Genomic DNA, 27,980 nt, shown 5'->3' with positions numbered 1-27,980 from the left:
AATAATAAATTCAAAACATTCATAAAATTTTATTTGATTTAAGGAATCCTAATGTAAACAACAGAATGAAATTTAATTAAAATGTACGACAAACCCCAGGATGATCAGTTTTTTTACGGTTCTGCTTTTTCATAGAAGGATCTCATAAACACAAGAAGAAAAACAAAACACAACAATTCAACGAATTAAGTGGGACTGAACTAAAAAAAAGCCCAGCAGTCCGACTCTATTGTACAATTAATAAAAGTGGCCTACTAAAGTGATTTTGATTACATTATTGTCTTGTGTATCACATTCAGTTCTGTTTTCTTCATATTTCATATTACTGTATAAACATTGCACTTCTAACACTGCTTGTTCCCTTTTTGGTTAAAGTACATTTGAATACTGCGGTTGACCAGAAAACTCTAGACAAGCGTTGTTTGATATCCTGGGCTGCCAAATTCATTTAACACAGCTATGAGAAGAACATAAGCTAAACATATTCAGGAATGGTTTTAAAGTAACATTCTATAAAAGTGTATCTGAACAGACAAAGTGTGTATAAAACTAGACGGAAAGCCATCTTCGTCTCAGGACATTACAAACACAAGTCATGCACATGTTTTCTGAAACAGACATTGCACATTGCATTCTGGATTTAGACACAAACAAACAAACACCCTATTCTTCAAAAAAAATAAACTATTCTTTTGGCATTTCAGAAATAAGAGACAATATTTTCCATCCAAAGATACAAAGGTTGGACACGAGCGGTCACATTCTCAAACCTAAAGAATGTATATAAATAAAAACAAACGATAGGCTGTTGATTGTTAAGTTAATAAATCAAATATACACAATGATTAATTAGAAAATATGTACAATGTCATCTATACAACAACAACAACATCAAATCTGACAGTGCACTTCTTCATATAGATAGCAAATCTAAGCATGACCTGTCTGCCTGTACACATGTAAAAAACGAAAAAAGGCAGAATAAATAAAAATGAACTGCTAGAAAGAGAGGGAAAATAAAATCCAGTCAAGAACCCAATAAATGGGAGTTAAATACAATCTTCGAGCACAAGATACACCAGTCATTATCGATTCACAAGCTATTTCTGGTGCATTGATTTCTACATTATGAACACTGAACACAATCTGCACATGCAGTTCAGTTCAACAATCGGATGAAACTCACAAAACTCTCAAGAACTCATTTCCATGTCTAATTTCATCCCAAAATATATATATATTTTTTTACAACCTTTGTTTAGCACTATAAAAGTTTTATGCAATACAAAAAAAAAGAAGAAGAAAGCATCATTCAAGCAATTTTATTTATATAGTATCCTGATTTGCATGAGAAATCTTAGTATTACGCTATTTGTACTGGATATAAATGCAGTACTTCACTTTTGGATGGAAAAGGTGCTTAAAGGGACAGTTCGCCAAAAAAAAAAAACTGTCTCAGTCTTAAGTGCAGGACCTGTATGAGTTTCTTTCTTCTCATGAACACAAGATGAGATCTTTTGTAGACTGTGTGTAACTAAACAGTTGACGGCACCCATTGACTTCCATATTATTTTTTTCCATACTATGGAAGTCGATGGCTACCGTCAACTATTTGGTTACCAACATTCTTCAAATTATTGTATTTCGTGTTCTACCCAAGAATGGAACTCATACAGGTTTTGGAACAACTCGAAATGATGACGGAAATTTCATTTTTTGGGCGAACTATGCCTGTAATTGTCATTCAGATGTCAACAATGTCTATGAATTCAGGGTGAAATTTGACCTGGACATGTTTTGGTGAGATTCACACAATGAGCAGACTACTGTACATTCTGATTTAGGATAGAAGTTCAGCACAGGGTAACGTCTTCAGGTCCTCCAGATGCCATAAAACAGACCAACCCTTGGTCCGACCCCAACGTCTGAACAAACACTGTCCGGCCTTGTCCTGACACCCGACAGTCAGCGCTCTGATTTCAAAAGATGTCTTCATTCGCTTGACCTTTTGTGACATCGCGTAGCAATGATTGTTACCACCCCAAGCATCGGCCGCTATACAATATACTCCTTTTTGTGCGCGCTGTGTTGTGCATCCAGATCTCTTGGCTGTGCATCCGGAGCTCTGTGCTGTGACTCCAGGTCTCTGTTGTCTCGTTTATTAGTCCAGTGAGGATTTTTGACATCCGTGCCATTGGAGCTCAGCCTGTCGTCCCTGTCCACCAGCATGTAGGCCGGCTGACCTGGAAAGCGCACCTTCTGCAGAGGCTTGCTGGAGTCGTCCTGCACCAGTCTGGTGGATTCGGAGAGATGCGTCCTGATTTTGGCGTTGACGCTGTTCTTGTCGTCGCAGTGCAGCTCTTTTCCCGGCAGGCTGCCGTTGGACGCGTTCTTCTCGATGTGGTTCTTGATCTGGTTGAGCTGCTCGCGGGCGTTGTTCACCGTGTTGTCCTCTATGCTTCCCGTGGAGTAGGGGGCGGAGGGGTTGATGGCGGTGGGGCTGGAGCTTTGTTTGCGTCGATGCCGCACGCACCACAGGAACACCGATGCCAGCGCCAAAACCCAGATCGCCGTCACAATAGACACCAGCAGCGGCACCAAGTAATCTACTGAACGAGAGAACCCATGAATAAAAACAAGCTGGCAAAATATTACATCCCTTCATTGTGCATTTTTCATTTTATTATATTTGATGTGTTAATACAACTGAGTAGTCTTGTGTTGTAGCTGAATAGCTAAAATTAAATGCAAAAAAAAAAAAAAACTATTTATATATGAAGATTTGGGGTTGGGAAAAGTCTCTTATGCCCACCAAAGCTACAAGTATTTGACCAAAAATTCAGTAAAAACAGTAACATTTTTAATATTTTGAAAAATTTAAATTAACCATTTTCTATTTTAATTTATTTTAAAATTAATTTTTTTTCTGTGATGCAAAGCTGTATTTTCAGCAACATTACTCCAGTCTTCAGTGTCACATGATCCTTCAGAAATCAGTCTAATATACTAAAAATGTCTTATTATTATCAATATTGAAAACAGGAAATTTTTCAAGATTCTTCAAGATTAATATAAAAAAAATGTGAACAATTTAATGCATCCTTGCTGTATTATTATTATTTTTTTAAATAAAAGAAACTCACTAACCCCAAACTTTTCATTGATAGTATATATCTCAGTTAGTTCTGTCAAACGATTACATAATCACGATTAATTGCATCCAAAATAAAAGTTTTTGTTTGCATAATATATGTATGTGTACTGTGTATATTTATTATGTTTATATATAAATACAAACACATGCATGTATATATTTCAGAAAAATTTAACATATATATATATATATTAAATATATTTATATATGATATAGTTTATATGAATATAAATATATACATGCAAATATAAAAAAATATAGGCTTTATGTGTGTGTCTTTATATAGAAAAAATAAATATACACAGTACACATACATACATTATGTAAACAAAAACCTTTATTTTGGATGCGATTAATCAAAATATTTATGTATTTGCTCTGAATTTGCATAAAATGGTGATTATTTTCCAGTTAGAGCATCCATCATTTGTACGTATGGGGGTTTAATGTTAGGATCTTCCTGTGGTGTCTCACCGTTGGGGTTGTGCGTTTGTCTGCGCTGAACACGGACCTCAGCGATGGAGCCGATGATGGAGCTGTTCGCGCTGTGTTTGCTCACCAGATCAATGATGCTGTCCGTGATGTCTTTCACAGGAACCCGGCCGTGAATGCCATCCTCAGTCACATGCTACAAATCACAATATTTCCTTCAAAAAATAATCCTGACTTAAATAGTTTGTGTCTTTATATTAAAGCAGAACTAAATGCATGGGGTGTTAAAATAATAACAAATATAATACCTCAACCTAATATAAAATAAAATAATATAATAAAAACATGCAAAATATTTCCTTTAAAATGCATCAACTTCATTTTTTTTTTTTTTTTTGAAAGCTGAAGCGTATAGGTTATTATTAAATTACAGCAGAATTAAATACATAGTGTTAAAATGAAAATAATACAAATTACGATAATAAAATAAAAATTAACAAAATATTTAAATTAGTGCTTTCAAACGATTAACCGCATCCAATATAAAAGTTTTTGTTTACATAATATATGAAATATTTATTATGTACATATAAATGCATGTATACATTTCATAAAATGTTTTGTTTATACAATAAATATATTTAAATATAAATTATATGAATATAAATATATACATGCAAATACATGTACATATTTTCTAAATATATACTGTATGTGTGTATATTTATGCAAACATAATAAATATACAAAGTACACGCATTTTATTTTGGGTGGGAAAGCACTAATTTATATATATAAAATTTACGACAGAAGCTTGTAAATTATTATTGAATTAAAGCAGAATTAAATGATTGGTTCAAATGATAGATATTATAATAAAGTATATATAAAATACATAATATAAATAAAAAAGTATCATATAATAAACAACAATAATATAAATAGATTATTCATACACCCATTAGACGATAGAAACTATAAAAATTACTTTTCCAGTCATTCTTCATTATTACAAAGATATTATTCTAGTGATATTTCTAGCCATTGAAAAACTGCATGAATGTGACTTACGATGGCCACATGGATCTCATTACTGGCGGCAGACGAGAGCTCACAGCTCATAGAGATGGAAAACTCAGCTGAAAGGTTTTTAGCCCCATACAGATGCCTGAGCTCACGACACACCTGCTCCACCGTCACTCCCTGAGAGCCCAAACCAGTACACGTCACAAAACATTTCAATATATGTGCATTAATCCAATACATGCAGCCTGATCCCCCTAGCAGCACACTTTTAATGAGTCCCAGCGGCCTCACCTGTGGCATGGTGTCCTTGTTGAAGGTGAAGGTGATGTTGGCGCAGTCGCTCTCGGGGTGACAGTGGGCCCTCACGGCCGGCCGGTGAGCAGACCAGCACTCGCCCTGTGAGGAGCAGGGCTTCACGAAACACTGCTCGTCTCGCACCGGCACACACAGCTGACCCAGAGGACAGTCGCCTCGTCCCGAGCAAGGTTTAGGGCCACACCACAGCTGTGGAAGAGAGGAAGGAAGCCAATTCAGAAACGATAATGAACTGTTGTCCATGATTAACAACAGCTAAAACACACAGGTCCACGCCGACATACCTTTGTACAGCTGACAATCCCCCTGTGACAGAAACAGGTGTTACAGTCTTCAGCCCACTTTGATCCATCGACAGCAATCCGACCTTCGACCACACATGGACGTCCGGTGACTGAGAGAAAAAACATGGCATTTAAAAATCATGCTACATTTACACTTTATATACTCCACTTTTGACTATTGAGATCTTGAAAAATTAAACCGATGCTTGACTGAAACTTCATTTATTGCTTGTCCCATTATTCACAGTTTGTGATGTATTTGCAAAGAAAAAAAAAAGGATTGATCTTGCTCATTATAATAAGTTAGCTAGTGCATGGTAACTGTTAATTAAGAAAAAAAAACAAAAGAATTAGATTTCTTCTGAATTTAAATTAATAAATGTATTTTTTGTACATTTTATAATTAGAAAAAAATATAATCAATTAAACCAAACCAACTCTGAGCTTGTGATAAAAAAAAAACATAATAATATTAGCACAAGTCACAGTAAAAATAAAAATTATAAAATAATTTTTTATAATCAAATGCACCGAAATATTAACAAAATAGATACAATCAAAAGTATAAAAACTACTATAACATATCCTTTAAATCTAGAAAAAAAAACTGAATAAATGACACCATAATATTAACAAAAAAAGCTTTAAAAGTTTAAAAGCTACTACAATATATTGTTTAAATCTAGATTTTTTTTGCAAATAATAAAATAAACTATAATATTAACACAATAGATAAAATTTTAAGTTTAAAACATACTATAATAACATATCATCATTTAAATAAAAAATTAAATAAAAAATAAATCACAATATTAACACAACAGATAAAATCTAAAGTTTAAAAGCTACTACAATATATCCTTTAAATCTACAGTGAGCAAAAAAAAAAAAACTTAGTTTGATCTTGATTTTAAAAAGAAAAATTACACAATAATATTAACACAATATATATTATACCAGCTTGAATAAATAGAATAGAAAGTAAAGTTTAAAAGCTATTATAATATATTCTTTAAATCTAGAAAAGTAAAACCCATCTAAATGAATCTTTAGGGGACAGAAAAGTTCCCCTAATGAATGTATGATTGGAGCATGTACCTTCCTGACACCTGGGCCCGGTTCTGCCGGGGGGGCACAGGCAGCGGTAGCCGTTAATTTCATCGACACACGTGGAGCCGAACGCACAGGGAGACGACTGGCACTCATTGATGTCTGTGGGGTGAGACACGCATGTTTAATACCACTGTAACATCACCATCTGATGAGTCAACACGAGCTCACGAGTCATTAATCACTCACTGATGCGACAGTCCGGCCCTGCGAATCCACTGGCACACTCACAGCGGTACCAGTTATCACCGTCCACACACGTCCCACTGTTGTAGCTGCACACACATGACACAAATGATGAGATACGGGGTCAGAGGTCACCAGGACACATGCTGCCTTCAAGTCCACCTGGGAAATTTCTATTCAAGTTATGTCCTAAAATACACTAAATTAATTTATTTCAAATGTCTCCCTGTCTCTTCCACTTGTTTACAAACACAGAAAGCTTTTTAGTGGTAATGCAAGAAAATATTAGTTTATTATTATTTATTATTTGTTTATTTATACTTTTTTTAATTCTTGTGCACCCACAGAGAACACTAATAAAAAAAAAAAAAAAAAAAAAAAATTATATTAAAAATGTAAAAAATAATTATTAAAACCAGTTATTTTCCACCGTGCTTCTTTCATTAAATCTGTTTAGATCAGGACTTAAATATATACTTTTTTTATTTTATGGTGTTGTTTATGAGTGCGTATTTCCTAAATGTGACTTGAAGGCATCAACATAATTTACTGAATTTAAATTAAGCTTATTATAGTTTTATGCAAACTATTTACTGATTAAATTGCACTGTATTTCATACATTAAAATGGTTTAAATATATGTAGGTAAATATTGCTGCTTGTATTCATTGTTATATTATTAAATAGTTTTATAAGTGAAAAAGTTATTTTAATCATGCTTTAAAATTTATTAAATTCAATTAAAAAAAATTAATAAAATTTATATTAATATATCAAAATATATACATATATAAAATGTGTGCATTTAGCAGAAATATATAAAATATATTATTAAATTTGAAAGAAACAAAATGGATTGATTTAAAATGAAACTTACCATGGTTGTGGGTTGCAATCATTGGAATCTGTAAATGAAACATTAAATGTTATTCCAAAACAGAAACATTCATCTGAAGATTATTGTCACGTTGGAGTGAAATCAGTTTAATTCACATTATAGTCGACCAGTAGATCAGTCGCTTTCACCATAGTTATAAACGGCAGATCACAGTCCCACCTCAACGATTATCCATCAACGTTGCGTATGCTAACAATATTTCAGCTGAAACTACTCATCAGACTCTGTACTATTGTCGTCATTTAGAAAAACCTGGCGTGCTGCAACTGAAGGTGAACGTGACGTGTGTCATTTGTTAAAATGTGTGTTAAAATACATTTGCCTATCCAGACGCATCTATAAAGATGATGCTAGTTGCGCAGAAGCTGTAAGGAGCTATCCGATGAGTAGATAGTTGGGAAGAGAACCTTAAGCAGCAGTAGGTGAGAAACAGGAGGTAGACAGGAGTCAAGACAGGAAGTAGTAAGGAAGTGGAACAGGAAGTTTTGCCGTACTCTGGCTGCAGGTGAGCCCCTCCCAGCCTTCTTTGCAGACGCAGGTGAAGCCGTCACCTGTCACCACACACGTGGCTCCGTTCTCGCAGGGGTTCGGCAGGCAGCTGCTGTTCTTTGCTGTGGAGTGAAGGGGAAAAGCTTTAGAAAATGGTTCAGAGCACAGTTGACCTAAATGTTCAGCCGGGTTGTTAGCGGCTCACCGATGTTACAGGTAGCTCCTCCCCATCCAGGAGCACACATGCACTTAAATGAGTCTCCTTCGTCAGAGCACGTGCCCCCGTTGTTACACGTGGCCTCGTCACATTGGCTCTCGCCTATAAATGAGAAGAAATCAGCTGTCAGGCTCATGGACTACTTTCAAATCATTTAGTGCATGCTTGAATGATTTATTAGGCTAATTCTGCCACCCTTTCATTGTCTTGTGACTTGCAGGATAATAGCGTTTAAATTAAACCTCAGCTGGCAAGAATTAAACTAGTCAGAAAGTTAGATTCGTTTCCATGAATCAGTTCAAACTGTCTGTTTAAATGAACTGATTCAAAACTCTGAATCATCACTCAAAAATGTTTTTACATGATATTTCATACAATAAAATAGGTTGGTAAAAATACATTTTATTATATTGAATATATATATATATATATATATTTAAGGTTTTATTAAATTACAATATTCTTATTTGTGTAAAAAAACATGCAAGATTTTTGCTGTATTTTGTTTTTAAATTAAACACTTTGTTTGACAATATTGGCTGATTGTTGAATTTTTACATTTTTTAATTATAATTTTGTTCATTAAATAACAATAATAATAATAATAATAATATTAATAATAAATATTTTTTACTTTAGACTTTCTTAACAGTTAAATAACAGCAACAGTTAAATAATAACAACAATGATAATAATAATAATAATTATTATTATTCTATTAATAATATAATTTTACTTAATAATTATTAATAATAATTCATCATTATTATTAACAATTAATATTATTATAGTTAATAATTATTTATTTCTTGCTAAACAGTATAATAATTATCAATATTGTTAACTTTATTAATTAAAAATCATTATAAACAATTTTATAATGACTAGTATTTTGTTATTTAGTCTTATTTAAAGCAAAAACATATAAGCATCGTTAAAACAAGATAAATTCATTTGAAAAGCAAAAATTTTGCAAATCATCATATAATTCATGCCAGGATGTGGAAGTGCCATGATGATTAACTGACACAAATTAAGCCACTTTTATAATATTTATCACCTTAAAATATATAGTAATACTTCTCATCACTGGTATGCAAATGAGGAGGCGGGGCTTACGTGAGTGACAGGTCTTTCCCTTCCAGCCGTTTTCACACTCGCAGTAAAAGTCATTGACCAGATCACGGCACACTCCTCGATCCCGACAGGGGTTCATGCTGCAGTCGTCAATGTCTGTTTTGGAAATGCACCTTATTTTAGCGATCAATATGATTAGAGGTGTTTTTAACTGCGTAGAAATGATACTCACTGCTCTCACAGTTGTGTCCCTCCCAGCCATCAGCACAGATACACTGGTACGCGTTGATGTTATCGATGCATGTACCGCCGTTACGGCAGGGACTACTTTCACAGTCGTTGATGTCTGAGAGTAAAGAGTGAGATGCGCTGCTGAAAAGTCTGCGAGGTGTTGAAACTAACCACAGCAAAGGACAGTGGGAAAGGACTCGGGCTTACTCTCATGGCAGTAGGTGCCGTCGAATCCCTCCTGACACTCGCAGCTGAAGTGTCCTCCGGCGTGACTTCGACAGCGGCCGTGAGGACCACAGACGTTAGAGGAGATGAGCCGCATGCCGCCCGGAGTGCTGTTAGACGCCACCGCAACCGTGCAGCTGTCAATCACTGCGGGAAAACATGAGCATCAAGAGCCTTCATCTAGAACAGGACAGAATCAAGTCCACCAACCGCACGCATTCAGACCAGCTGGAGAACACCAAGAAGCTAGATTTCTCTCCACAGCATTCCTAATAATAATAATAACAATAATTATTATTATTATTATAGAATTAATAGTATTGATCTTGACAATAACCTTATTTTTTATAATCTTAATCATTATTAAATAAAAGTAAATATAATAGCAATAATACACTTTATTATTTATGAATATATTAGAAGTAGTAGTAGTAGTAGTAATTATTATTATTATATCAGATTATAATAAATATAATTTTGTCAACATTAATACTATTGATTCTATAATACTACTACTACTACTAATAATAATCATTATTGTTGTTGTTGTTATTATTATTATTATATTATAGTATTAATGTTGATGATAATTGTATTTATTATAATCTTAATCAGTAAAAAATAATTATTTCTAAATAAGTATTAATAATAAATAATAATTATATTACTATTATTAATAAAACATATTTAATTATAAAAATAGTATTAGTAGTGATATTAATAATAATATATGCTATATTATAATATATTATTATTCATTATTGTTATTACTACTATTTTATACTGATTAAGATTATTAAATATGCTTATTGTCAAAATTACTAATAATGACAATAACATGTTTTACTAAGTGATTTATTCAAGTAATAATTAAAGTATTTTATTATTTTCTTAAATTAGATTTTTCCAGGAAATAATTATAAGTGCAAAAAAAAGTAATTATTATTATTGTTATTTCTTCTATACAGTAAAATAATTACTATTATTATTTATTAATAATCATTAATAATAAAATGTTTTAATTTGTATTTTTAAAATATTATTAGTAAATAAATATGAGTATATACTATTTTCATGTAGTCTTACTTTAGATCAAAAAAAAAAATCGAACTATCCTTTAAAAGAAATAAACGTATTTGAAAAGCAAACAGTCTTCTGAACAATAACTTTTAAAGACATTTGTGCAATATTTAAGATTTAAAAAATCTTAAATATTAAGATTTAACGTGACTTAATATAATATAACATTTTAACATTTTCATCACCCTCCAAAAATGTCACTGACAGCTATGATGAAAGCAGACAGCGGCATGCTAAGAATTAGCCAAGCCGTCATGTAGTCTGACTAGCGGTGGGTTTTCCCCTTTCGCTAAGCTCACTTTGAGTTAGCATACGCGTTGTGTAACGATATCCTAGCTGTTACCATGGTGCTCCAGCACAGGAAACCAACAGACTAGAGTTAGCAATCGCTAACACTACGGTGTAAACAATGGCACGGCATCAAACGCGCCGAGGCCTTGAGATGAGGATAGTCTTACGGCTACGCTGACTAAAAAAAGACTGGACTTCTATTTCCAGTGTCCATTAAAACCTCAGAATGTGCCCAAGCAGATAATCTTACCACCGGCACACGAGGCTCGCTAGCTGATTAGCACTCGATGAAGCTGGAGACTTCAGGACACCAGAGCTAACACGGATGTCTTTCATTGAGCGTAAACCAACTAGCTCAGGTTTGTGAAATTAAGAAGTAAAAGAAGTAACAAAGAAGTAAAAATAACATTTATTATCTATAAAGTGAAATAAATAAATTAAATTAAATAATTTTCAATATTATTCATTAAAAAATAATAATAAATAAATGCATTATATATATATATATATATATATATATATATATATATATATATATATATATATATTAGTGCTGTCAAATGATTAATCGCATCCAAAATAAAAGTTTTTGTTTACATATAATATGTGTGTCTGTGCACTGTGTATATTTATTATGTATAAATAAATACAAACACATGCATGCATAAATTTAAGAAAAATGTGTTACATTTATATATTAAATATATATATATATATGATATAAATTATAGGAATATAATTATATACATGTAAATATTTTGAAAATATATGCTGTATGTGTGTGTGTATTTATGCATAATAAATATACACAATACACACACATATATTATGTAAACAAAAACTTTTATTTTGGATGCAATTAATCGTTTGACAGCATTAATATACATATGAAGAGTTTATCTGCAAAAATAGATAGCTCTGTTTTTTTTTCCTTTAAAAATCATGTTATTTATTATGTTATCATGTTCTTATTGTGTTAGTTAGCTGTATTTTTCTTTGGTTATTTTTAACCTAATCAATATATATTTGCAACTCTGTTATGTTATAAGCCATATATTGATATATACGACTGGATTTTGGAGGTAACCCACCTTGGCATGGTGTGATGAGGCAGTGGTCTTTAAGTTGGGAGCAGTTTTTGCCTTCGTAATCTTCGGGACACTTACAGTAGTAATCTGAGGCCAGGCTAAAACACTGCGCTCCGTTCTGACACGGGCCGCTCTCACAGAAGTCTGTGTCCAGCTGAAGACAAAATCACACAGAACACACACTTTAATACCTGCTCACCAGCTTTATTTAGACACGTGTACAACACATCATTCATGACCAGAAGAGGTTTTGGAGCTCACCTGACACGTGGACCCTGAGAAACCGGGTGGACACAGACACTGGAAGCCGTTGAGTGCGTCCTGACAGCGTCCTCCGTTCAGACAGGGTCGACTAGCGCACTCGTCCACGTCTCGCTCACAGTGTTCCCCTGCAAAGCCTGCTGCGCACACACATCGATATCCATTCACAAGATCCTGACACACACACACAGAGAGAGAGAGAAAGACATTAGGAATGGTAAAAATGTCAAAATAAGCATTAAATAATAATAACAACAACACTGTTGTTTTCATATTGATGAAGATGATACATAATAATTATTGAAAACTTTATTTAAGGATAATAATTAGTAGTGGTAGTATTTGTACATAGCATAATTTCTTAATTCTGGTAATAATCATTATTAAAAAAGTATTAGTATTAATAATATTAACAATCGTTATATAATCCATACAAAATAATTATAATAAAATATTGTAAAATAAAATTATTGTTATTATTTTTTTAAATGGAGGAAAATTATTTATAATTACTGTAAACATTCATTATAATATTAATAACAATAACTATTATAATTGTTATTAATAATATGATTTGGCAATAATTATTAATAATAATATTTAATAATTTATCGACTTTTCTGCATTCTTACTTTCTATACAATATATTAATAACATCAACAACAATTTATATTATTAACTTTTCTGTGCTATACAGTAAAATTATTAACTGTATTAATAATCATTATTTATATAATTCAACAAATATAAGTCATTTATATTTATAATTAGTAGTAGTAGTAGTATTTATATATAGCATAATTGCTTAATTCTGGTAATAATAATTATTATAATTGTTATTAACATAAATAATAACAATCCATCCTTGCTATACAGTGTATTAATATTAATAATATTATAAAAGTATTAATATTAATAATATTAACAATCGTTAACAATAAAACTGACAATAATCCTTACAAAATAATTATAATTATATTGTAAAATAAAATTATTGTTATTATGTTATTTTTTCAAATTGAGGAAAATGCTATATAATAATTACTGTAAACATTCATTATAATATTGACAACAATTACTATTATAATTGTTATTGATAATATGATTTGGCAATAATTATTATTAATATTATTTAATAATTTATAGATTATTCTGAATTCTTAATTTTTATACAGTATATTAATTAACAACAATTTATTTATTTTTTATTTTTTACTTTTCTGTGCTAATAGTGTACAAAAATTAACTGTATTAATAATCATTCTTAATATAATTTAACAACTATAAGTCCTTTATATTAATAATTATTAAATTAAAGTCTTGTTTTAAAGCAAAAATGCCTAAAAAACATCCCATATACAAGATTAATTCACTTGAGGAGCAGAACAATGTAAGATACAACATACTTTCATAGAACGCATCTTGGATTTTATTTTCTTGGCCCACTGACAAATGACATAAATAATATCACAAGATAATATCGCTCACCCCTAGTAAAGATATTTTACTTTCTATAAGGGACTAATAATCCAAAGTCCATTACAACATGTTTCATTTGATCAAATCAAACACAGGACTGTCAGGCCTGATTAGGTCTTTTCTCGCTGTGTTTTGAGAGCTAACTGGCTCAGACAAAGTCCTAATGCACTCCAGCTGTACAGCACTCGGCCTGGATACAGTGAGTGAATATACAGACAGAAAAAACAATGGAGAGGAGACAAGAAGGTTTATGGTAATCCGATCGTTTCACAAACTCACTCTGTCTTTAAGTTCACTCTCCAAAACATGACTCAGCTTCTGCTATTTTTAAACAGGAATGGATTGAGGTGATAGAAACATCTGCTAAAAGCGCTGGAAAACATTCGAGGCCTTACCTTACACAGTCCTCCGTTAAGACACTGTCCGTGGCAGTCGTTGACATCTGCGGGGGGGAACCCATCAAAATATCAGTTCACATTTCAGAAATCACGCCAAGAAAGCAAGATCAGACTCTATATCAGGCCCAGACAGAGTCATTGTCTGGAGAAAATCTTGAGTTTAAACCAGGTGGAACGTGTGAAACAGGGATGGCTGAGAATACTAGATGCTTTTAGCAGCTGAAAGCTAATAAAATTAATCTAAATATTGAATAAACTTACAAGTGGAAATGCATTTGCCAAATCCCTGATGTTCTGGAATCTAAATATCACTCAGGTCACTCAGTTGTTTTGACCATTTAATTATCAATCAGACAACAAATGTATGTCTGGTCATTAAAAAAAGTCTCTTTTTTAATGACCTGCATGATTTTAGGCATCATTCATATCTATACTACAACTGATAGGGCTTTGCTTAAATGTCATGCTGGGATCTTTAGGAATAAATATATATATTTTAAACTTATTTTTTATTTTATGGAACATCTGAACTTCTTTTAGAGCTCTGACTGCATTCATTTGAAACCGTGAAATACTTACTGATGTCGCAGTTCTGGCCCATCCAACCAGGGAGGCACTCGCAAAAGTATCCGCCAATCAGATTCCGGCAGGAGTGGGCATTGACGCACGGGCTTTCCTCGCACTCATTAGCATCTGAGCCAAAGATGACAAAAGAAATCAGCACGAGCGCAGTATAAATTACAATCAGACTGATACGCACGCAGCCTGAGGAATCTGTGCGTGTGTGTGTTAATGGACTGTAAATGCACTCTCGTATGAATCAACAGCGGGGGTCTCATGGTGGTCTGCTTCTTAAATTCTTCCAAGGCTGATTCGGTTACCACGGTAAATTGGATTTTTGTACAAACACACCCTGACTCAAAGAAAGACACACACACACACACACACACACACACACCAATGAGACAGGTCTTTCCAGTCCACTGCACGGGGCAGATGCATTTAAAACCGTCCACCAGGTCCACACACGCGCCGCTGTGATTGCACGGGTTCGGACTGCAGTCGTCTTCATCTGAGGAAGAGGAGGAGACGTCATCGTTTAACAGACTTCTGAAATCTGTTTCAGTTATTTATGTTAGAATGACTTCTGAAGGAAAATTCGGCTTTACATCACAGGAATGAATTCAAGAAGAAAACAGTTCTTTCAAATGATAATAATATTTAGGAAATGTTTTTTTTATGATTTTAATGTGATGGCTTGCAGTTGCTTGGTTCAAAAGAGCCCAACTCCGAGTCTGATTCTGGTTTCTATATCTGGCTCAGTTCTCTGCATGTAAAGTTGAAGGCTAATCTGAGCAGAGACGGCTTACTGATGTTGCAGGACGGTCCGGTCCAGCCCGGCGCACACTGACACTCAAAGCCCTGACTGGACTCTACACAACTGCCTCCGTTCAGACACGGCTCAGACAGACAGGCGTTCTCCGCTGCGGAGAGAGAGGTTATAATGTGTGACACACACAATCAAAGCAAAACTGAGACAGAACAGCATTTTACCCCAAAATAAAACACATGGACCACACATTTGCCAAGCAATGACAAACTGCCTTTCTATTGAGCAGCACTGTGTGTCTCTGCCTGTCATCTTATGGCTCTTTCTACTCACGTAATATTATTTAAAACTCAAATCAAAAATGTATGTCCATTTATTTAACCAGTTGGTTGGTTAGTAGCCAAGTCATGCCAGGTAGTGTTGTTATTGTTAAGGAAAATGGGTTTTTTTAATTGCAAAAAAACAATGTATAAAAATTTTAATAAAATAAAATAAAATATGAAAACTTTACAAAGAAATATTAAAAAGTTTTGCCTTGGAAAGTAACTGATGAGGTTAAGTTAAGCTTATTAGTACTAGAATTACCTAAAATAAAACTGAAATAAAAATAAAAATAAATTCATAAAAAAATGTAAAAGAAAAAATATAATTATATAAAATATAAAAATACTGATACTTTTACTAAAATTAAAAAAATTTAAACTTTAAAAAATATTGATAAATACTCTTATAGTAAATAAATAATAGCAAAAAAAATAAAACTATATAAAATAACTAAAATAAATGACCCAATTACATTATGACTTTTTTTTTACTTATTTAACAGTGCTGTGGAAATAAACATTTTTACAATATTATAATGCAAATATATAGAAGTCCTCTGTTTCTGTAAAGCTTTACTAAAAACAGTGCTTTTCCCCAATTCAGAGATCATGAGACGTTCTTGTCAGAGCAAGCAGCGGTCGCAGAGTTTAGCAAAGGGTCAGCTGAACGTTCAACTGAGAGAGAGAAGGATCAGTGAAATCACATTGTCTTGAGTTCACAGACAGTCAGGCAGGGTCACGTCTTGGTTTTCCCCTTTCAATCTCCCAGTCACTCCCTCTCTTCGCTCGATCGCTCTTCATCAGATCAGTCAGTGGACGGGAAAGCCCCTTTGGCCTTTCTCACACCGCACAGAGACCACCAACAAAAACAGACGAGTGTAGCAAGAGGCCATGAGCTTGTATTTCCAATAAAACATGACGTGAAAAAGGATAAACAAAAATCGGAGCAAACCAGAACAAAACGAAAACAGCAGAACAAGAAAATATCTCTATTATTGCATCCAGGACGGCCTGGTGAAGTGTGTTTGACAGAAGCCACGCCGTGCCAAACCAAGATCTGTTTTTCCAGCACACATACTCTATGTGACACGATGTGATGCATTATTCTGCCCAAATCAAATGAATGCACACTGCATTCTTCGGCTTGGCCAGGATACGAACTGCTTGATTAGTAAGTGTATGTTTGCGTGTGTATCTCTGCTCTTTTCTAACTCAGTGTGCATACAAATCTCCTGTCCAAAGAGAGACAGATGACAGAATCCACAATAAATCGAGAAAAAGAGAAATATGGACATTAAGGATCCAAAATTAACCCTTTACCAAGTGCCAAATGTGAATAAAATTTGGCACTAGCCCGTAAATAAAACTGAGTTTCTGGCCAGATGAGCTGCAACACGATCCATGGCCTAATTTGATGACTCGCTGATAAGTAACGTGAGAGATTCGGATCAAAAACATACAAGCTGTGCACTCAAGAAAACATCTATCCGACTGTTTTTCTTCTTTGGAAAATTCAGATCAAATTCGAGGTTTTATCCATGATGGTTTTTCTCCAGGACTTCCATGAATGTGGAATATTCCTCCCATCAAACACAATCTCATTCAGCAGGGGTGCATTAATTAAATCAAGAGTGACGCTAAAGACATTTGTAATGTTAAATAAAGGTTTCATTTCAATAAATGCTGTTCTTTTGAACAACTATTCGTCAAAGGAATCCTGAAATAAACTGTTATTTAAATTAGCAGTAATATTACACACTATTACTATTTTTACTGTATTTTTGATCAAATAAATGCATCATTGGTGAGCAAAAGAGACTTCTTACCAATCCCAAAATGTAGTGTAATAAATAAAAAGGTTTTTGTGATTCATAATACTCAAACTGAACTCACTCCCAAACCCCAGCCCATAACAAAATGTCCTCATTTTTTTGGGGGGGACATCAGCCTTGTGTGTGTGTGTGTGTGTGTGTGTGTGTGTGTGTGAGGTGTGTGTGTTTGTGTGTGACCCACCTCTCTCACAGTTCTGTCCCGAGTAGCCATCAGGACAGGCGCAGTGGTATTTGTCAGGTCCTGTGTTACTGCAGGTGCCGCCATTCAGACAGGGCTGCCGCGTGCCACAGGTGTTCAAGTCTACACCATACAAAACAATTCAACACATGTCCCAGACTGAAGAATAGAATAGAATAGAATAGAATAGAATAGAATAGAATAGAATAGAATACAATAGAATAGAATAGAATAGAAATACCTTTGTCACAGAGCTGCCCTCCCCAGTTGGTATCACACAGGCACTGCCAGGGTTCGACGCACGTGCCGTGCACACAGCCGGGATGAGGGATACACTGGTCACAGTACTCGCCCTGCCAGCCGTACAGACACCTGTGAAGGGCAGAACATCAAATGTCAGAGCATGCAAAATTAAAACATAAAAAATAGTATTTTTAAATAATTTTTAAGTAATTTTACAGTTGTACTGTAAAATTTAATTATTATTAAAATTAAATTAAATTAAATTAAATTTTTTAAATGAATGCATTAAATTAAATTGCATTTACGCATTTAGCAGACGCTTTTATCCAAAGCTACTTACAGTGCATTCAGGCTATAAATTTTTACCTATAATTATATTTAATATTAATACATTTTATTTAAAAAAATATTTAAATGTATTTTATTTTATCTTTATTTTGCAGGGAGAAATTATTTTTTACAATTAAAGTATGCCTTATTTTGTATACGATTTTTAACAGCAACAATAATCAAAATAATGTATTTATATTTGTAATTATTATTTATTAAACTTTTAATATATATACAAACATTTGTATCAAATTGTCCAGCCCTACAAAAAATGCACAAAAAAAAACTCTTTTTAAAAAAGTTATTTAAAGAAAAAAAAATCACATTTTAAACCACCATTGCAATTTCTATTATAAAAAATCTATTTTTGCAGCCCTAGTTGTGAGATTATATATGTTGCCATCACAGTGTTTAAAATGAGTCACTTAATAGTAGGCCAGTGCAGAAAATTGTGTTTCATTTGAGTTTACTTATGAGGCTGTGGACTTTTTAGTTAGCATGCTACTTTAGAAGGGCACTGCCTATTTAGACACAACTCAGCTCACTTGATATTGGAAAAGAATCATTAAATCCATTATGCGTCTTAATAAATGCTGTGTGTTACCTGCAGTCTCCAGGCACTTTACAGGAGCCATGTTCAGTGCTGCAGCCCTGCTTACAGATGGCTAAGAAAACAAGAGAGGAAGAGGTTACTGCTATCAGCTCCATCTGTGTGATCTCAGCAGTTCTCTCTCATCACGCCATTCCAGCCGCTCGCAACATCATCTGCCAACATGAGCTCATTTCTCCTCCCCTCCACTCGTGTTTCTTCATGCGGGAGTGAATGAGGGAATAAACACTATTACAGAGATACAATCCACCCTAATACTGTCGCAAACCCACACTGTATTAAACACACACACACACACACTATAGCTGGCAGACGGGATGCTGTGTGTGCGTGTGAGCCAAAGCTTTGTTGTGATAGTGACAATCTCAAATAACAACATCCCTGTGAGGTCAGTGATTCAGAGCCAGTATGAGTCCAGTCTGTCCAAGCCCAAATCCCATTCCCACACTTTCTGAACAACAAATCTCAGTGATTTTTTCATTGTTTTTTTTTTTATTTGTTTTAAAGGACAATTTGTAGCCCATTTAAACGTTTATACAATTATTTAAAACATATTATAAAAACAGAAAACAATTTTAAATTGTAATTAATCTCCATTAGTATTTCAGGTTTGGGCATTTTATATATTAGAAACACATATGCACCACTGTTCAAAAGTTTGAGGTCATTTTTTTTAATGCATTTATTCATTCAGCAATGCATTCAATTTATCAAAAGTTACCATAAATATATTAATAAAGTTACAAAAGATTTCTTTTTCCAAATAAATGCGGTTGTTTTGAACAATCATTTTTTAATCTTTGATAAGCTATTCATCGAATAATGTTTAAAAAAACGCATTACAGTCTCCAAAAAAAATATTAAGCAGCACAAATGTTCCCAGTGCTGTTAAAAATGTTTATTGAGCAGTAAATCGTCATATTCGAGTGATTTCTGAAGGATCATGTGACACTGAAGACTGGAGGAATGATGCTGGAAATTCAGCTTTGCATCACAGGAATAAATTACAGTTTACAATGTATTCAAATAGAAATCAATTATTTAAAACTGTAATAATATTTCACAATATTACTGCCTTTACTGTATTTTTTATTTTAAAAAAATGCAGCTTTGGTGAGCAGAAGAGACCTTTTTAAAAACATTGAAAAAATCTTACCAACCTCAAACTTTGAGATGGTAGTGTGCACACATAATATTCCCAACGGATACAGACCTCAAATATGAAATGTGAAGTATTTTGCCTCTAGCATGAAATGCATAAATTAATGCACAACAGTACTGTAAATCTGACAAAGGTGCCACCCCTTACCAGTGTTGCATTCTGGGCCAGCCCAACCCTCCAAGCAGGTCTTGTTGCCATTGTGATCGCAGGTATAGTGGCCGAAGAAGTCATCTCTGGGCCGACAGAACTTATTGCAGCCGAAGCCGAAGTAGTGCTCGTCGCAGGTCACCCGAATCTGGTACTGGAAGTGAGCCACGGGGCCGTTGTGTTTCAAGACCTGCCACTGACGGTTTGGGTTGATCATGCCCGACTGGACCGCTTTCTCTATGACTTGACCATTAACACCTACAGGAGTGAGAGAAAGAGAGAAACAGACACATTAGCAGGCAGCTGTGGTTTAATTAGGCCTCTGTTAAAATACTATTTACACCACCAAAATAGACAAAGAAAACCCTTAAAGTATCACAAATGTTCCCTTTTATGATTTTTACCCTGTATTTCCAGTCTTCCGAAGCCATATCATAGACAAATAGATATAAATCTTTTCAGCGCTTGATAGTATAAATCACCTTTTGAGGTATGAAATAGAGTAGCTCAGACTTCTGCTTAATATCTTAAACTTTGTTTACAACCGGGCAGAGGAATACCGTAGTCATTTTTTCAGGGCAGGCCAGAATCCAGCACAGCGGTGAGGTATTTGGCCGAAGGGCTGTAAAATGTTAGAGGAGTGTGTGGAGTGTGTGTGGCTCGTGGTTTAGGACCTAAACCTGTCTTTCAGAAATACAGGAGGACAGACATCGGTGCCCGGCTGCCGAAGCTGAGATCTCCTCGCTGTTCACCTGCATGACGCTCCAAACATCACACCATAGTGCAAGAGCATAGTGCATTTCTGCTAGCATACATACACAAATATACTGCAATGTATGAAATAGAAGAAAAATAAACATAATAAAAAAACACTACACTTTATTTTAGGGTCCAATTCTCACTATTAACTAACCATTAACTATGACTTTTGATTAACTCCTTATTTGCTGCTTATTAATAGTTTATAAGGTAGTTGTTAAGTTTAGGGTATTGGGTAGGATTATGAATGTCATGCATTATATGTTCTTTATAAGCACTAATGAACAGCCAATATGTTAATAATAGACATGCTAATAAGCAACTAGTTATTAGTGTGAATTGGACCCTATACTAAAGTGTTACCAAATATATATATATATAATATTGATTTCTTATTGTTTGTATGTATAATACATTTTATAAAAAATACTTGACATGTTACTGCTATAACTTGTAAGCTCCTTGACATGTCTGTGTTACGTATAAGTCAATATTTGCACTTCTGTTCAGATTTGGCACACACTTATTTAGATCTGAATGAGATAAATAATAATAAAAAAGATTATACGCACAATACATCTTTGATTCTACACAAACTATTGCAAGCAATGACCCACATTTCTGACTTACTCCCTGCTGCATGTGTGTTAGATTCTCTCACACTTACAACAATGTGTTTAAAAGACTGATGAATGCAAGCAGGTGCAGGCAGCGGTTTGGTAACAGGAAGTGTATGCCAGCCATCCACAACACACACGCACAGAAATTCACAGAAATACACACATGCTGCATGCTGCCTTCAAGCACGCTCTCTCTCATTGTCACTTTCTGATTGTATACTCTTTTTAAAGATACAGAATTATGTGTGTGTGCGCGTGTGTGTGTGTGAGATACTCACTGCCAGTGCTTGAGTCATTATTGAAGTCCAAGGCCTCCACAATCAACGTGTATGACCTCTGAAAGAAAGAAATAAGACATTACATCACCATTACACACAACCTCAAAGAATCGCTTTAAACTGGATTCTGTTCATTTTATGTTCAATCACAATGACCCAGTGGTGAAAGAGCTTTGGGTCAGTTGACAGAAATGTTACTCGCCCCATCGGCCCAGGGTCGGGTGAAATTGAGAAATTGAGTTTTTGTGTCTTCTTTGAACATTCGTGTTTCAGATTCTGCTGATCTAAGTTATCTCAGTTGTCAAAAATGGGTGGGATTTAGTCCAAATTAAGAGAAAGACTTCAAGGTGTAAGTCTGGGGTTAAAAAAACTGATAAACCAGTAAGTAATGCGCTCATCATATAATTTTACACCAAAAGGCTTTTTACTCATTTTAGAGCTAAGTGGTTAAAAATGTGCATTCTATCAAAGTCTATTCTAGACATTCTATCAATGCTAGACAATGAGATTTATTTAAATTCAAGATTCAAATGTGAAATGACAGTATTCTGACATATTTTAAACTGTGTGCAATGTCTGTGATAGCGATTATGAATTTTCAGCAGTCTTTCAGTGTCACGTGATCCTTCCGAAATCATGCTGATCTGCTGCTCAAGAAACATTTCTGATGAATATCAATCTTGAAAACAGTTGTGATTTCTAATACTGTTTTTGAAAACATGGATGCGTTTTTTCAGGATCCTTGGATTTATAGAACATTCAGTGAATTAAAGCAGAACTTTCATATTTTAGGTTAGGTGTTTAGAACCAAACATTCCAGAATGTTTCGCGGAACATTAATTCAGCGCTGTAATGAATGATTGATCGCTCTGTGCTTTATCAGGAGACATCACTGAACTACTTTTCACTATTCACTGATAAGTAACAGGACAGACAAGAGAGTGAAAGAATGTGTGAGAAAAACTCTCTGCGAGATGTTAGATGAGAAAAATGTGAAACTGACAGAAACAGCTTGAGAAATATTGTCAGAAATACGAGCTGATTCTGAGAACAGACAGCAGAAATATTTAGTCCGTCAGGGCTCTCTGAGATGACCTCACACACACCAGTAATGCTCTGCAGTCTGAGGGATCTACAGGCCTTTATGAGCTTTAATCCATCCATCCACAAACACACAAATGAAGGTGAAGTCAGATGAGCGAGGGCAGTATGAGTTCAAACTCACACACAAGAAAGACTCAGTAGGTTTACAAGACTCATCCTCAAGTGACACCTCAGTGATCTGAACTAGAGACAGTGTGAGAAAGACATGAAGAAACTCTCAGACAGAACCGAAGATGTTTGTTTGACCATATTCAATGTTTATATCTCAATGTATTTGCTCTGAAATGGCATTTATTTCAAATAGATGAACAATCGATGCCAGTGCAGAACCTTTATTTTTAAGAGTTTAGAGCGGTTGCCATTTTTAATTTCACATAAATGAAAAGGATGTTATTATGATTGAGAGAACCATTTAACCAATACATGGATCTGAGAACCTAATAAATGTAACAAAACATCTCCAAAAAAGCAGCTTAACAACCCTATATAGTAAAATGAGCCTGTCCTCCAACAAAAAATGACCATAAACTGTAGGTCGTTTGTGCAAGCACCTTATTACGACCTATATTTACGTTTTAAGGTTAAGCGCCCTCTAGCGGGCGCAAAAATAATGAGAGTATCGCATTGCGTCTGTCATCATGAAATGACGTATAACGTCATTACCAATCAAAACGCACGTTTATTTAAATGAAATGCGTTGGCTTCTTACACCGATCTCACAGATTTTCCTACATATTTTACTACTGTAGGTGGCTTATTCGTTCGAATGACCACACCTAACCCCACCCCTAAACCTAACCCTCACAGAAATCATGCTAAATTATGATTTATTGAGAATATACATTTTCATGCACATCCGTTCCCTGGGATTGAACCCATGATAGCATGATTACATATCAAGGTATAACGCAATAATCTACCAACTGAGCTACACCAAACGCAAATAAAAGAGTACAAAACATTAATATGAAAACGACCTTTTGCCGATAGCGGCGCAATTGTAGGATACGCTCTGATGGGTCGTATTTCAGGGATTTGGACAAACGACCTATACGAGAATATTGGTTGGAGGACAGGTTGAGCAAAATAGGTTCTTAACAAGAAGTTTTAGATGAACTCATAGAACCGTCAAAGATTTTTTAAGAGTGATGCAAGAAATATCTACAGTACAATCAATCTTCTAGTCTTCTTCTCATCCAAGTTCACTACCAGCAGGACACTGGTTACCAAGACTCCGTCAGAAACATCCAAACACACACCCTGCATTTTCATCTGACCACTGCTGATGATGCGAAAACGAACAACAGATAGATCAGAACACACACACACACACACACACACACTCATGCAAAGACCCCCTGTGTTTCTTTGTAAACCCGCTTTGTTAAACCGCCGTCCCACAATCCAGCGGCGCAGGCTGTGTGCAGTTCGATTGCTAGGTAGACTTGTGACGGAAAAGAAAGCATGCAAGATGACAATGTCTAATTAATCTCCATTCAGAGCGGCTGTGAGGCAGGTCCAGTCCACTGTGGTCGACGTGGGCAGGGGGTGAGATGTTTGAGCGCGGCTGTCAGGGTAACCAGCCCTAATTGGACTATCAGACTGACTTGCTTTGACCTCGTACTGACGGCTCGGCCTTACGAGTTGTGAAAGTAAACAGGCTTCAGCAAAATCAATTGCACCATTCAGATTCAGAATGGAGAAAAATAGATGCCACAATCAGATCTGGCTTGGGCGATGTAAAAAAAAAAAGTTGTGGCTGACTGATAAGAGATTTCTAATGGTTGACCACTATAGGACTATCACACTGTTTAGTCAAGGTGGTGGTCACCGGTCAAAATATATTAAAAGTGATTGCAAAATTAACACTCATTTTGCACAATCTTTACTCATATACACCCAAAAATTATATATTATTCATTGACAATTTTGGGAACTAACTAAAGTGGGACTAACACTTCTGTCAATCAACCGTACCTGGTAATAATCAGCAAATGTCAATAAACTTAAAATGGCCAAAAAACGAACTATATGTTGGTCTATCACAAGCAAAATATATTCATAACAAAACATCTTGGATTAATAATTGTCCAGTCTTTGGCTATTTTGAAAGTATCAACATATAACCGTGTGTAACAACCATGTAATAACCAAAAATAACTATGTTATATGAATTCTTTTGTGAATTTTAAGCGAATGTATTATAGAATATGTGTTGATTTATTATTTGCTATTGTTTTGTCATTTTCTATTTTGGCATACAGCGTTACCTTGTCATAATATTTTATAAGAGCACTGGTCATATAAAACCCTCACATTTGAATGCATGTTTAGTTTGAAGGTTACATTATTAGATGCGTCTCAAAACCTAGTGGACCAACCAAGACAGCATTCGTTTTCCAGCATCATACACACGTTTTCAACTAGCGGGGCACCTATGATGCCCAAAAATGCTGCTTAGGTAGGCATCTCACTATAGGTTTCATTAGAGAATTAGAGATAGAGAGATAACCCCCTTTAAATGATCAATGGGGGTCTGACTGGATATCTTAAAGCAGTTTCCTGTGGCCATTGTGTGTAAAACAGCCTCTGAATGTCCATCAGTAGATGCTGGAGATAAACTCAGGTGTTTTACAGCACATTGTCCTGCTGTTTTGAGAATATACTGGCCCACTGGGGTGGGGTAAACCCAACCCCTTTCCAACCTGAGTGTCGTCATACAGGAATGCCATAAACGGGACAGAACCGCTCTGTTGATTTGTGCCACCCTGTCAGATTTTGCTACCTCCCTATAAAACAGTTGGTAGCATAATTCGACAGCGAAAAATGCTACCTGGCAGATTTAGCTTCCAGCCTGATATTAATGTGGTGTGAGGCTTTATTAATGTGTACACTTAAACCCTAAACCTACCCTTACAGTATTACAAATACAGTGTTGGTAGCATTACACCGGCATTCACGAACAACAACTGGAAATCAAAATCCTGAGAAATGTGGAGAGTGTTTTTACAAACAGAATGAGACGCTGGTTGTAGGTGACACGGGGGCAAGATTTCACACATTCACATTAGATATTGGGGTATGCTGTTGTCAAAAAAATGTACATTTGTGACCCTGGAGCACAAAACCAGTCATAGGTAGCACGGTCATAATTGTAGCAATACCCAACAATACACTGCATGGGACAAAATTATTGATTTGTCTGTTATGCCAAAAATCATTAGCATATTAGGTAAAGATGTTGTTCCATGAAGATCTTTTGTAAATTGCCTACCATAAATATATCATAACTTAATTTTTGATTAGTAATATGCATTGCTAAGAACTTGATTTGGATAACTTTAAAGGCGACTTTCTCAGTATTTTGATTTTTTTTTTTTTTTTTTTACACCCTCAGATTTTCAAATAGTTGTGTCTCAGCCAAACTAACAACCCATACATCAATGGAAAGCTTATTTATACACTTTATAAATCTCAATTTTAAAAAATGTATCCTAATGACTAGTTTTGTGGCTCTGGGTCACATTTTTTGGCCAATAACAATGGCTCTTCTGAACAAATAGTCTACACACAAACTGAGTTTCACAAATAAACCCAGCGTGGGAAATATGTGGTAAAGATTGTGACAACTTGCCCCGTTCTCCCGTGATCCCAGACATGTTTAATCAGATTACGATTTCCCAGCGGCTTTTCTACCAGAACCGTCTTCTCAACTCACCGGCCAGGCGAAGCTGAAGGGCAACACGATCCTGGATTTGTCGCTCGCGCCGTCGAGGGGCTTGACAGAAAAAGTATTCCCACCGATAACGGGAGTAGATCCGCTTCCGTAGCTGCACGGGCCTCCCGAAGACACCCGCGACTGATACTCCTTCAAGCAGACGCGGAAAAACGTATCGCACTCATCCGCCGAACACGAGCCGTCCGCCGCGACGCGCGCGCCGTCACAGCACGCGCCGCTCTGCAGCTCCCCGTTTAAGTTCTGCATGGACAAAACCTGCATCTCAAAGTGGCCCGATGCCTCACATACCTGCAACAAAACAACATGCAAAATCAAGAGGACAGTATTTGGCACATGGGACATCTATCTTGGTCATATATGTCCATCCATTTGAATGTATGCGCCAAAAACGTGCGCAAAAATGTTCTGTTGTCCTAAATTGGGTGCATTAAGAATCAAAACATCTAAAAAGAAAACTATTTAAAAGCCCTTTAACTCAAATTACTTTTCAGTTCTATTTCAGTGAAAAAATGTCATTGCACACAATTCTATTTTTTTGCGTTTGCGTATCCGTAGCAAGCAATTTGATGGATAAGGGATGACGAATATTCGGGGAAAAAACCCGAGAAAATGCATAAGGCCTATAAAAATTTTGAAAACTGCAGAAAGAAAGTCTCAAAATCCAAATGAATCGACTGAGATCGACTCAGTAATTAGTGTCATCCGATGATCCACAAATGCATGTTCACATTGCGTCGTATAAACAGTTGTGAAAGCCAAACCGCACGTACCCTCATCCACAGACACCGCAAAAGCACATGAACGCACAGCACCGCAAAACTTGGACTCCGTCTCAGAGTCATGCCTCCTCTGTCTGTCTGCTCGCTGCCTGTGAAACTAAACTTCAGCCGAAACACGGCTCTCATATAGTGCCTCATGCACTCCGGTCCAATAGAGGACAGATCCCTGATGCCCCTTTTGAGCTTCTATTATCCGCCCTCTATTCTTGTATTGTCCTCCTGTCTTTACAAACAATGCCCACGGACTGGAGAGGAAAAGCTGCGAGTGCGGCCAGGAGAGCGCTCCATCTATACACCGCGTTCAC

At 35.2% G+C, this 27,980-nt stretch overlaps 1 protein-coding gene across 2 annotated transcripts; it reads right to left on the bottom strand.

Moving 5' to 3' along the window:
* Positions 1–5: 5 nt before the first annotated feature.
* Positions 6–27,980, bottom strand: jag1a (jagged canonical Notch ligand 1a). Of its 2 annotated transcripts, none has more exons than XM_026203577.1 (26): positions 27,667–27,980; positions 26,876–27,184; positions 22,054–22,111; positions 20,397–20,654; positions 19,082–19,142; positions 18,146–18,276; positions 17,908–18,027; positions 15,612–15,725; positions 15,200–15,313; positions 14,821–14,934; positions 14,239–14,285; positions 12,365–12,538; positions 12,107–12,257; positions 9,627–9,791; positions 9,421–9,534; positions 9,231–9,344; positions 8,100–8,213; positions 7,900–8,016; positions 7,385–7,412; positions 6,511–6,596; positions 6,310–6,423; positions 5,212–5,321; positions 4,904–5,116; positions 4,658–4,789; positions 3,629–3,782; positions 6–2,609 (listed from the first exon to the last, which is right to left on the bottom strand). In XM_026203577.1, the coding sequence occupies exons 1-26, from the start codon at positions 27,811–27,813 to the stop codon at positions 2,056–2,058; spliced, it is 3,813 nt and encodes a 1,270-aa protein (XP_026059362.1). In that variant the 5' UTR covers positions 27,814–27,980; the 3' UTR covers positions 6–2,055. The 2 variants fall into 2 exon arrangements, with proteins under 2 accessions (XP_026059362.1, XP_026059364.1); XM_026203579.1 differs by having other exon boundaries at positions 6–2,606.

The sequence above is a fragment of the Carassius auratus genome, chromosome 26, assembly GCF_003368295.1.
Source record: "Carassius auratus strain Wakin chromosome 26, ASM336829v1, whole genome shotgun sequence".
In the NCBI taxonomy this organism is placed as follows: Eukaryota; Metazoa; Chordata; class Actinopteri; order Cypriniformes; family Cyprinidae; genus Carassius; species Carassius auratus.
The sequence above is the reverse complement of the archived record's forward strand: the minus strand, read 5'-3'. Positions and strand labels throughout refer to the sequence as shown.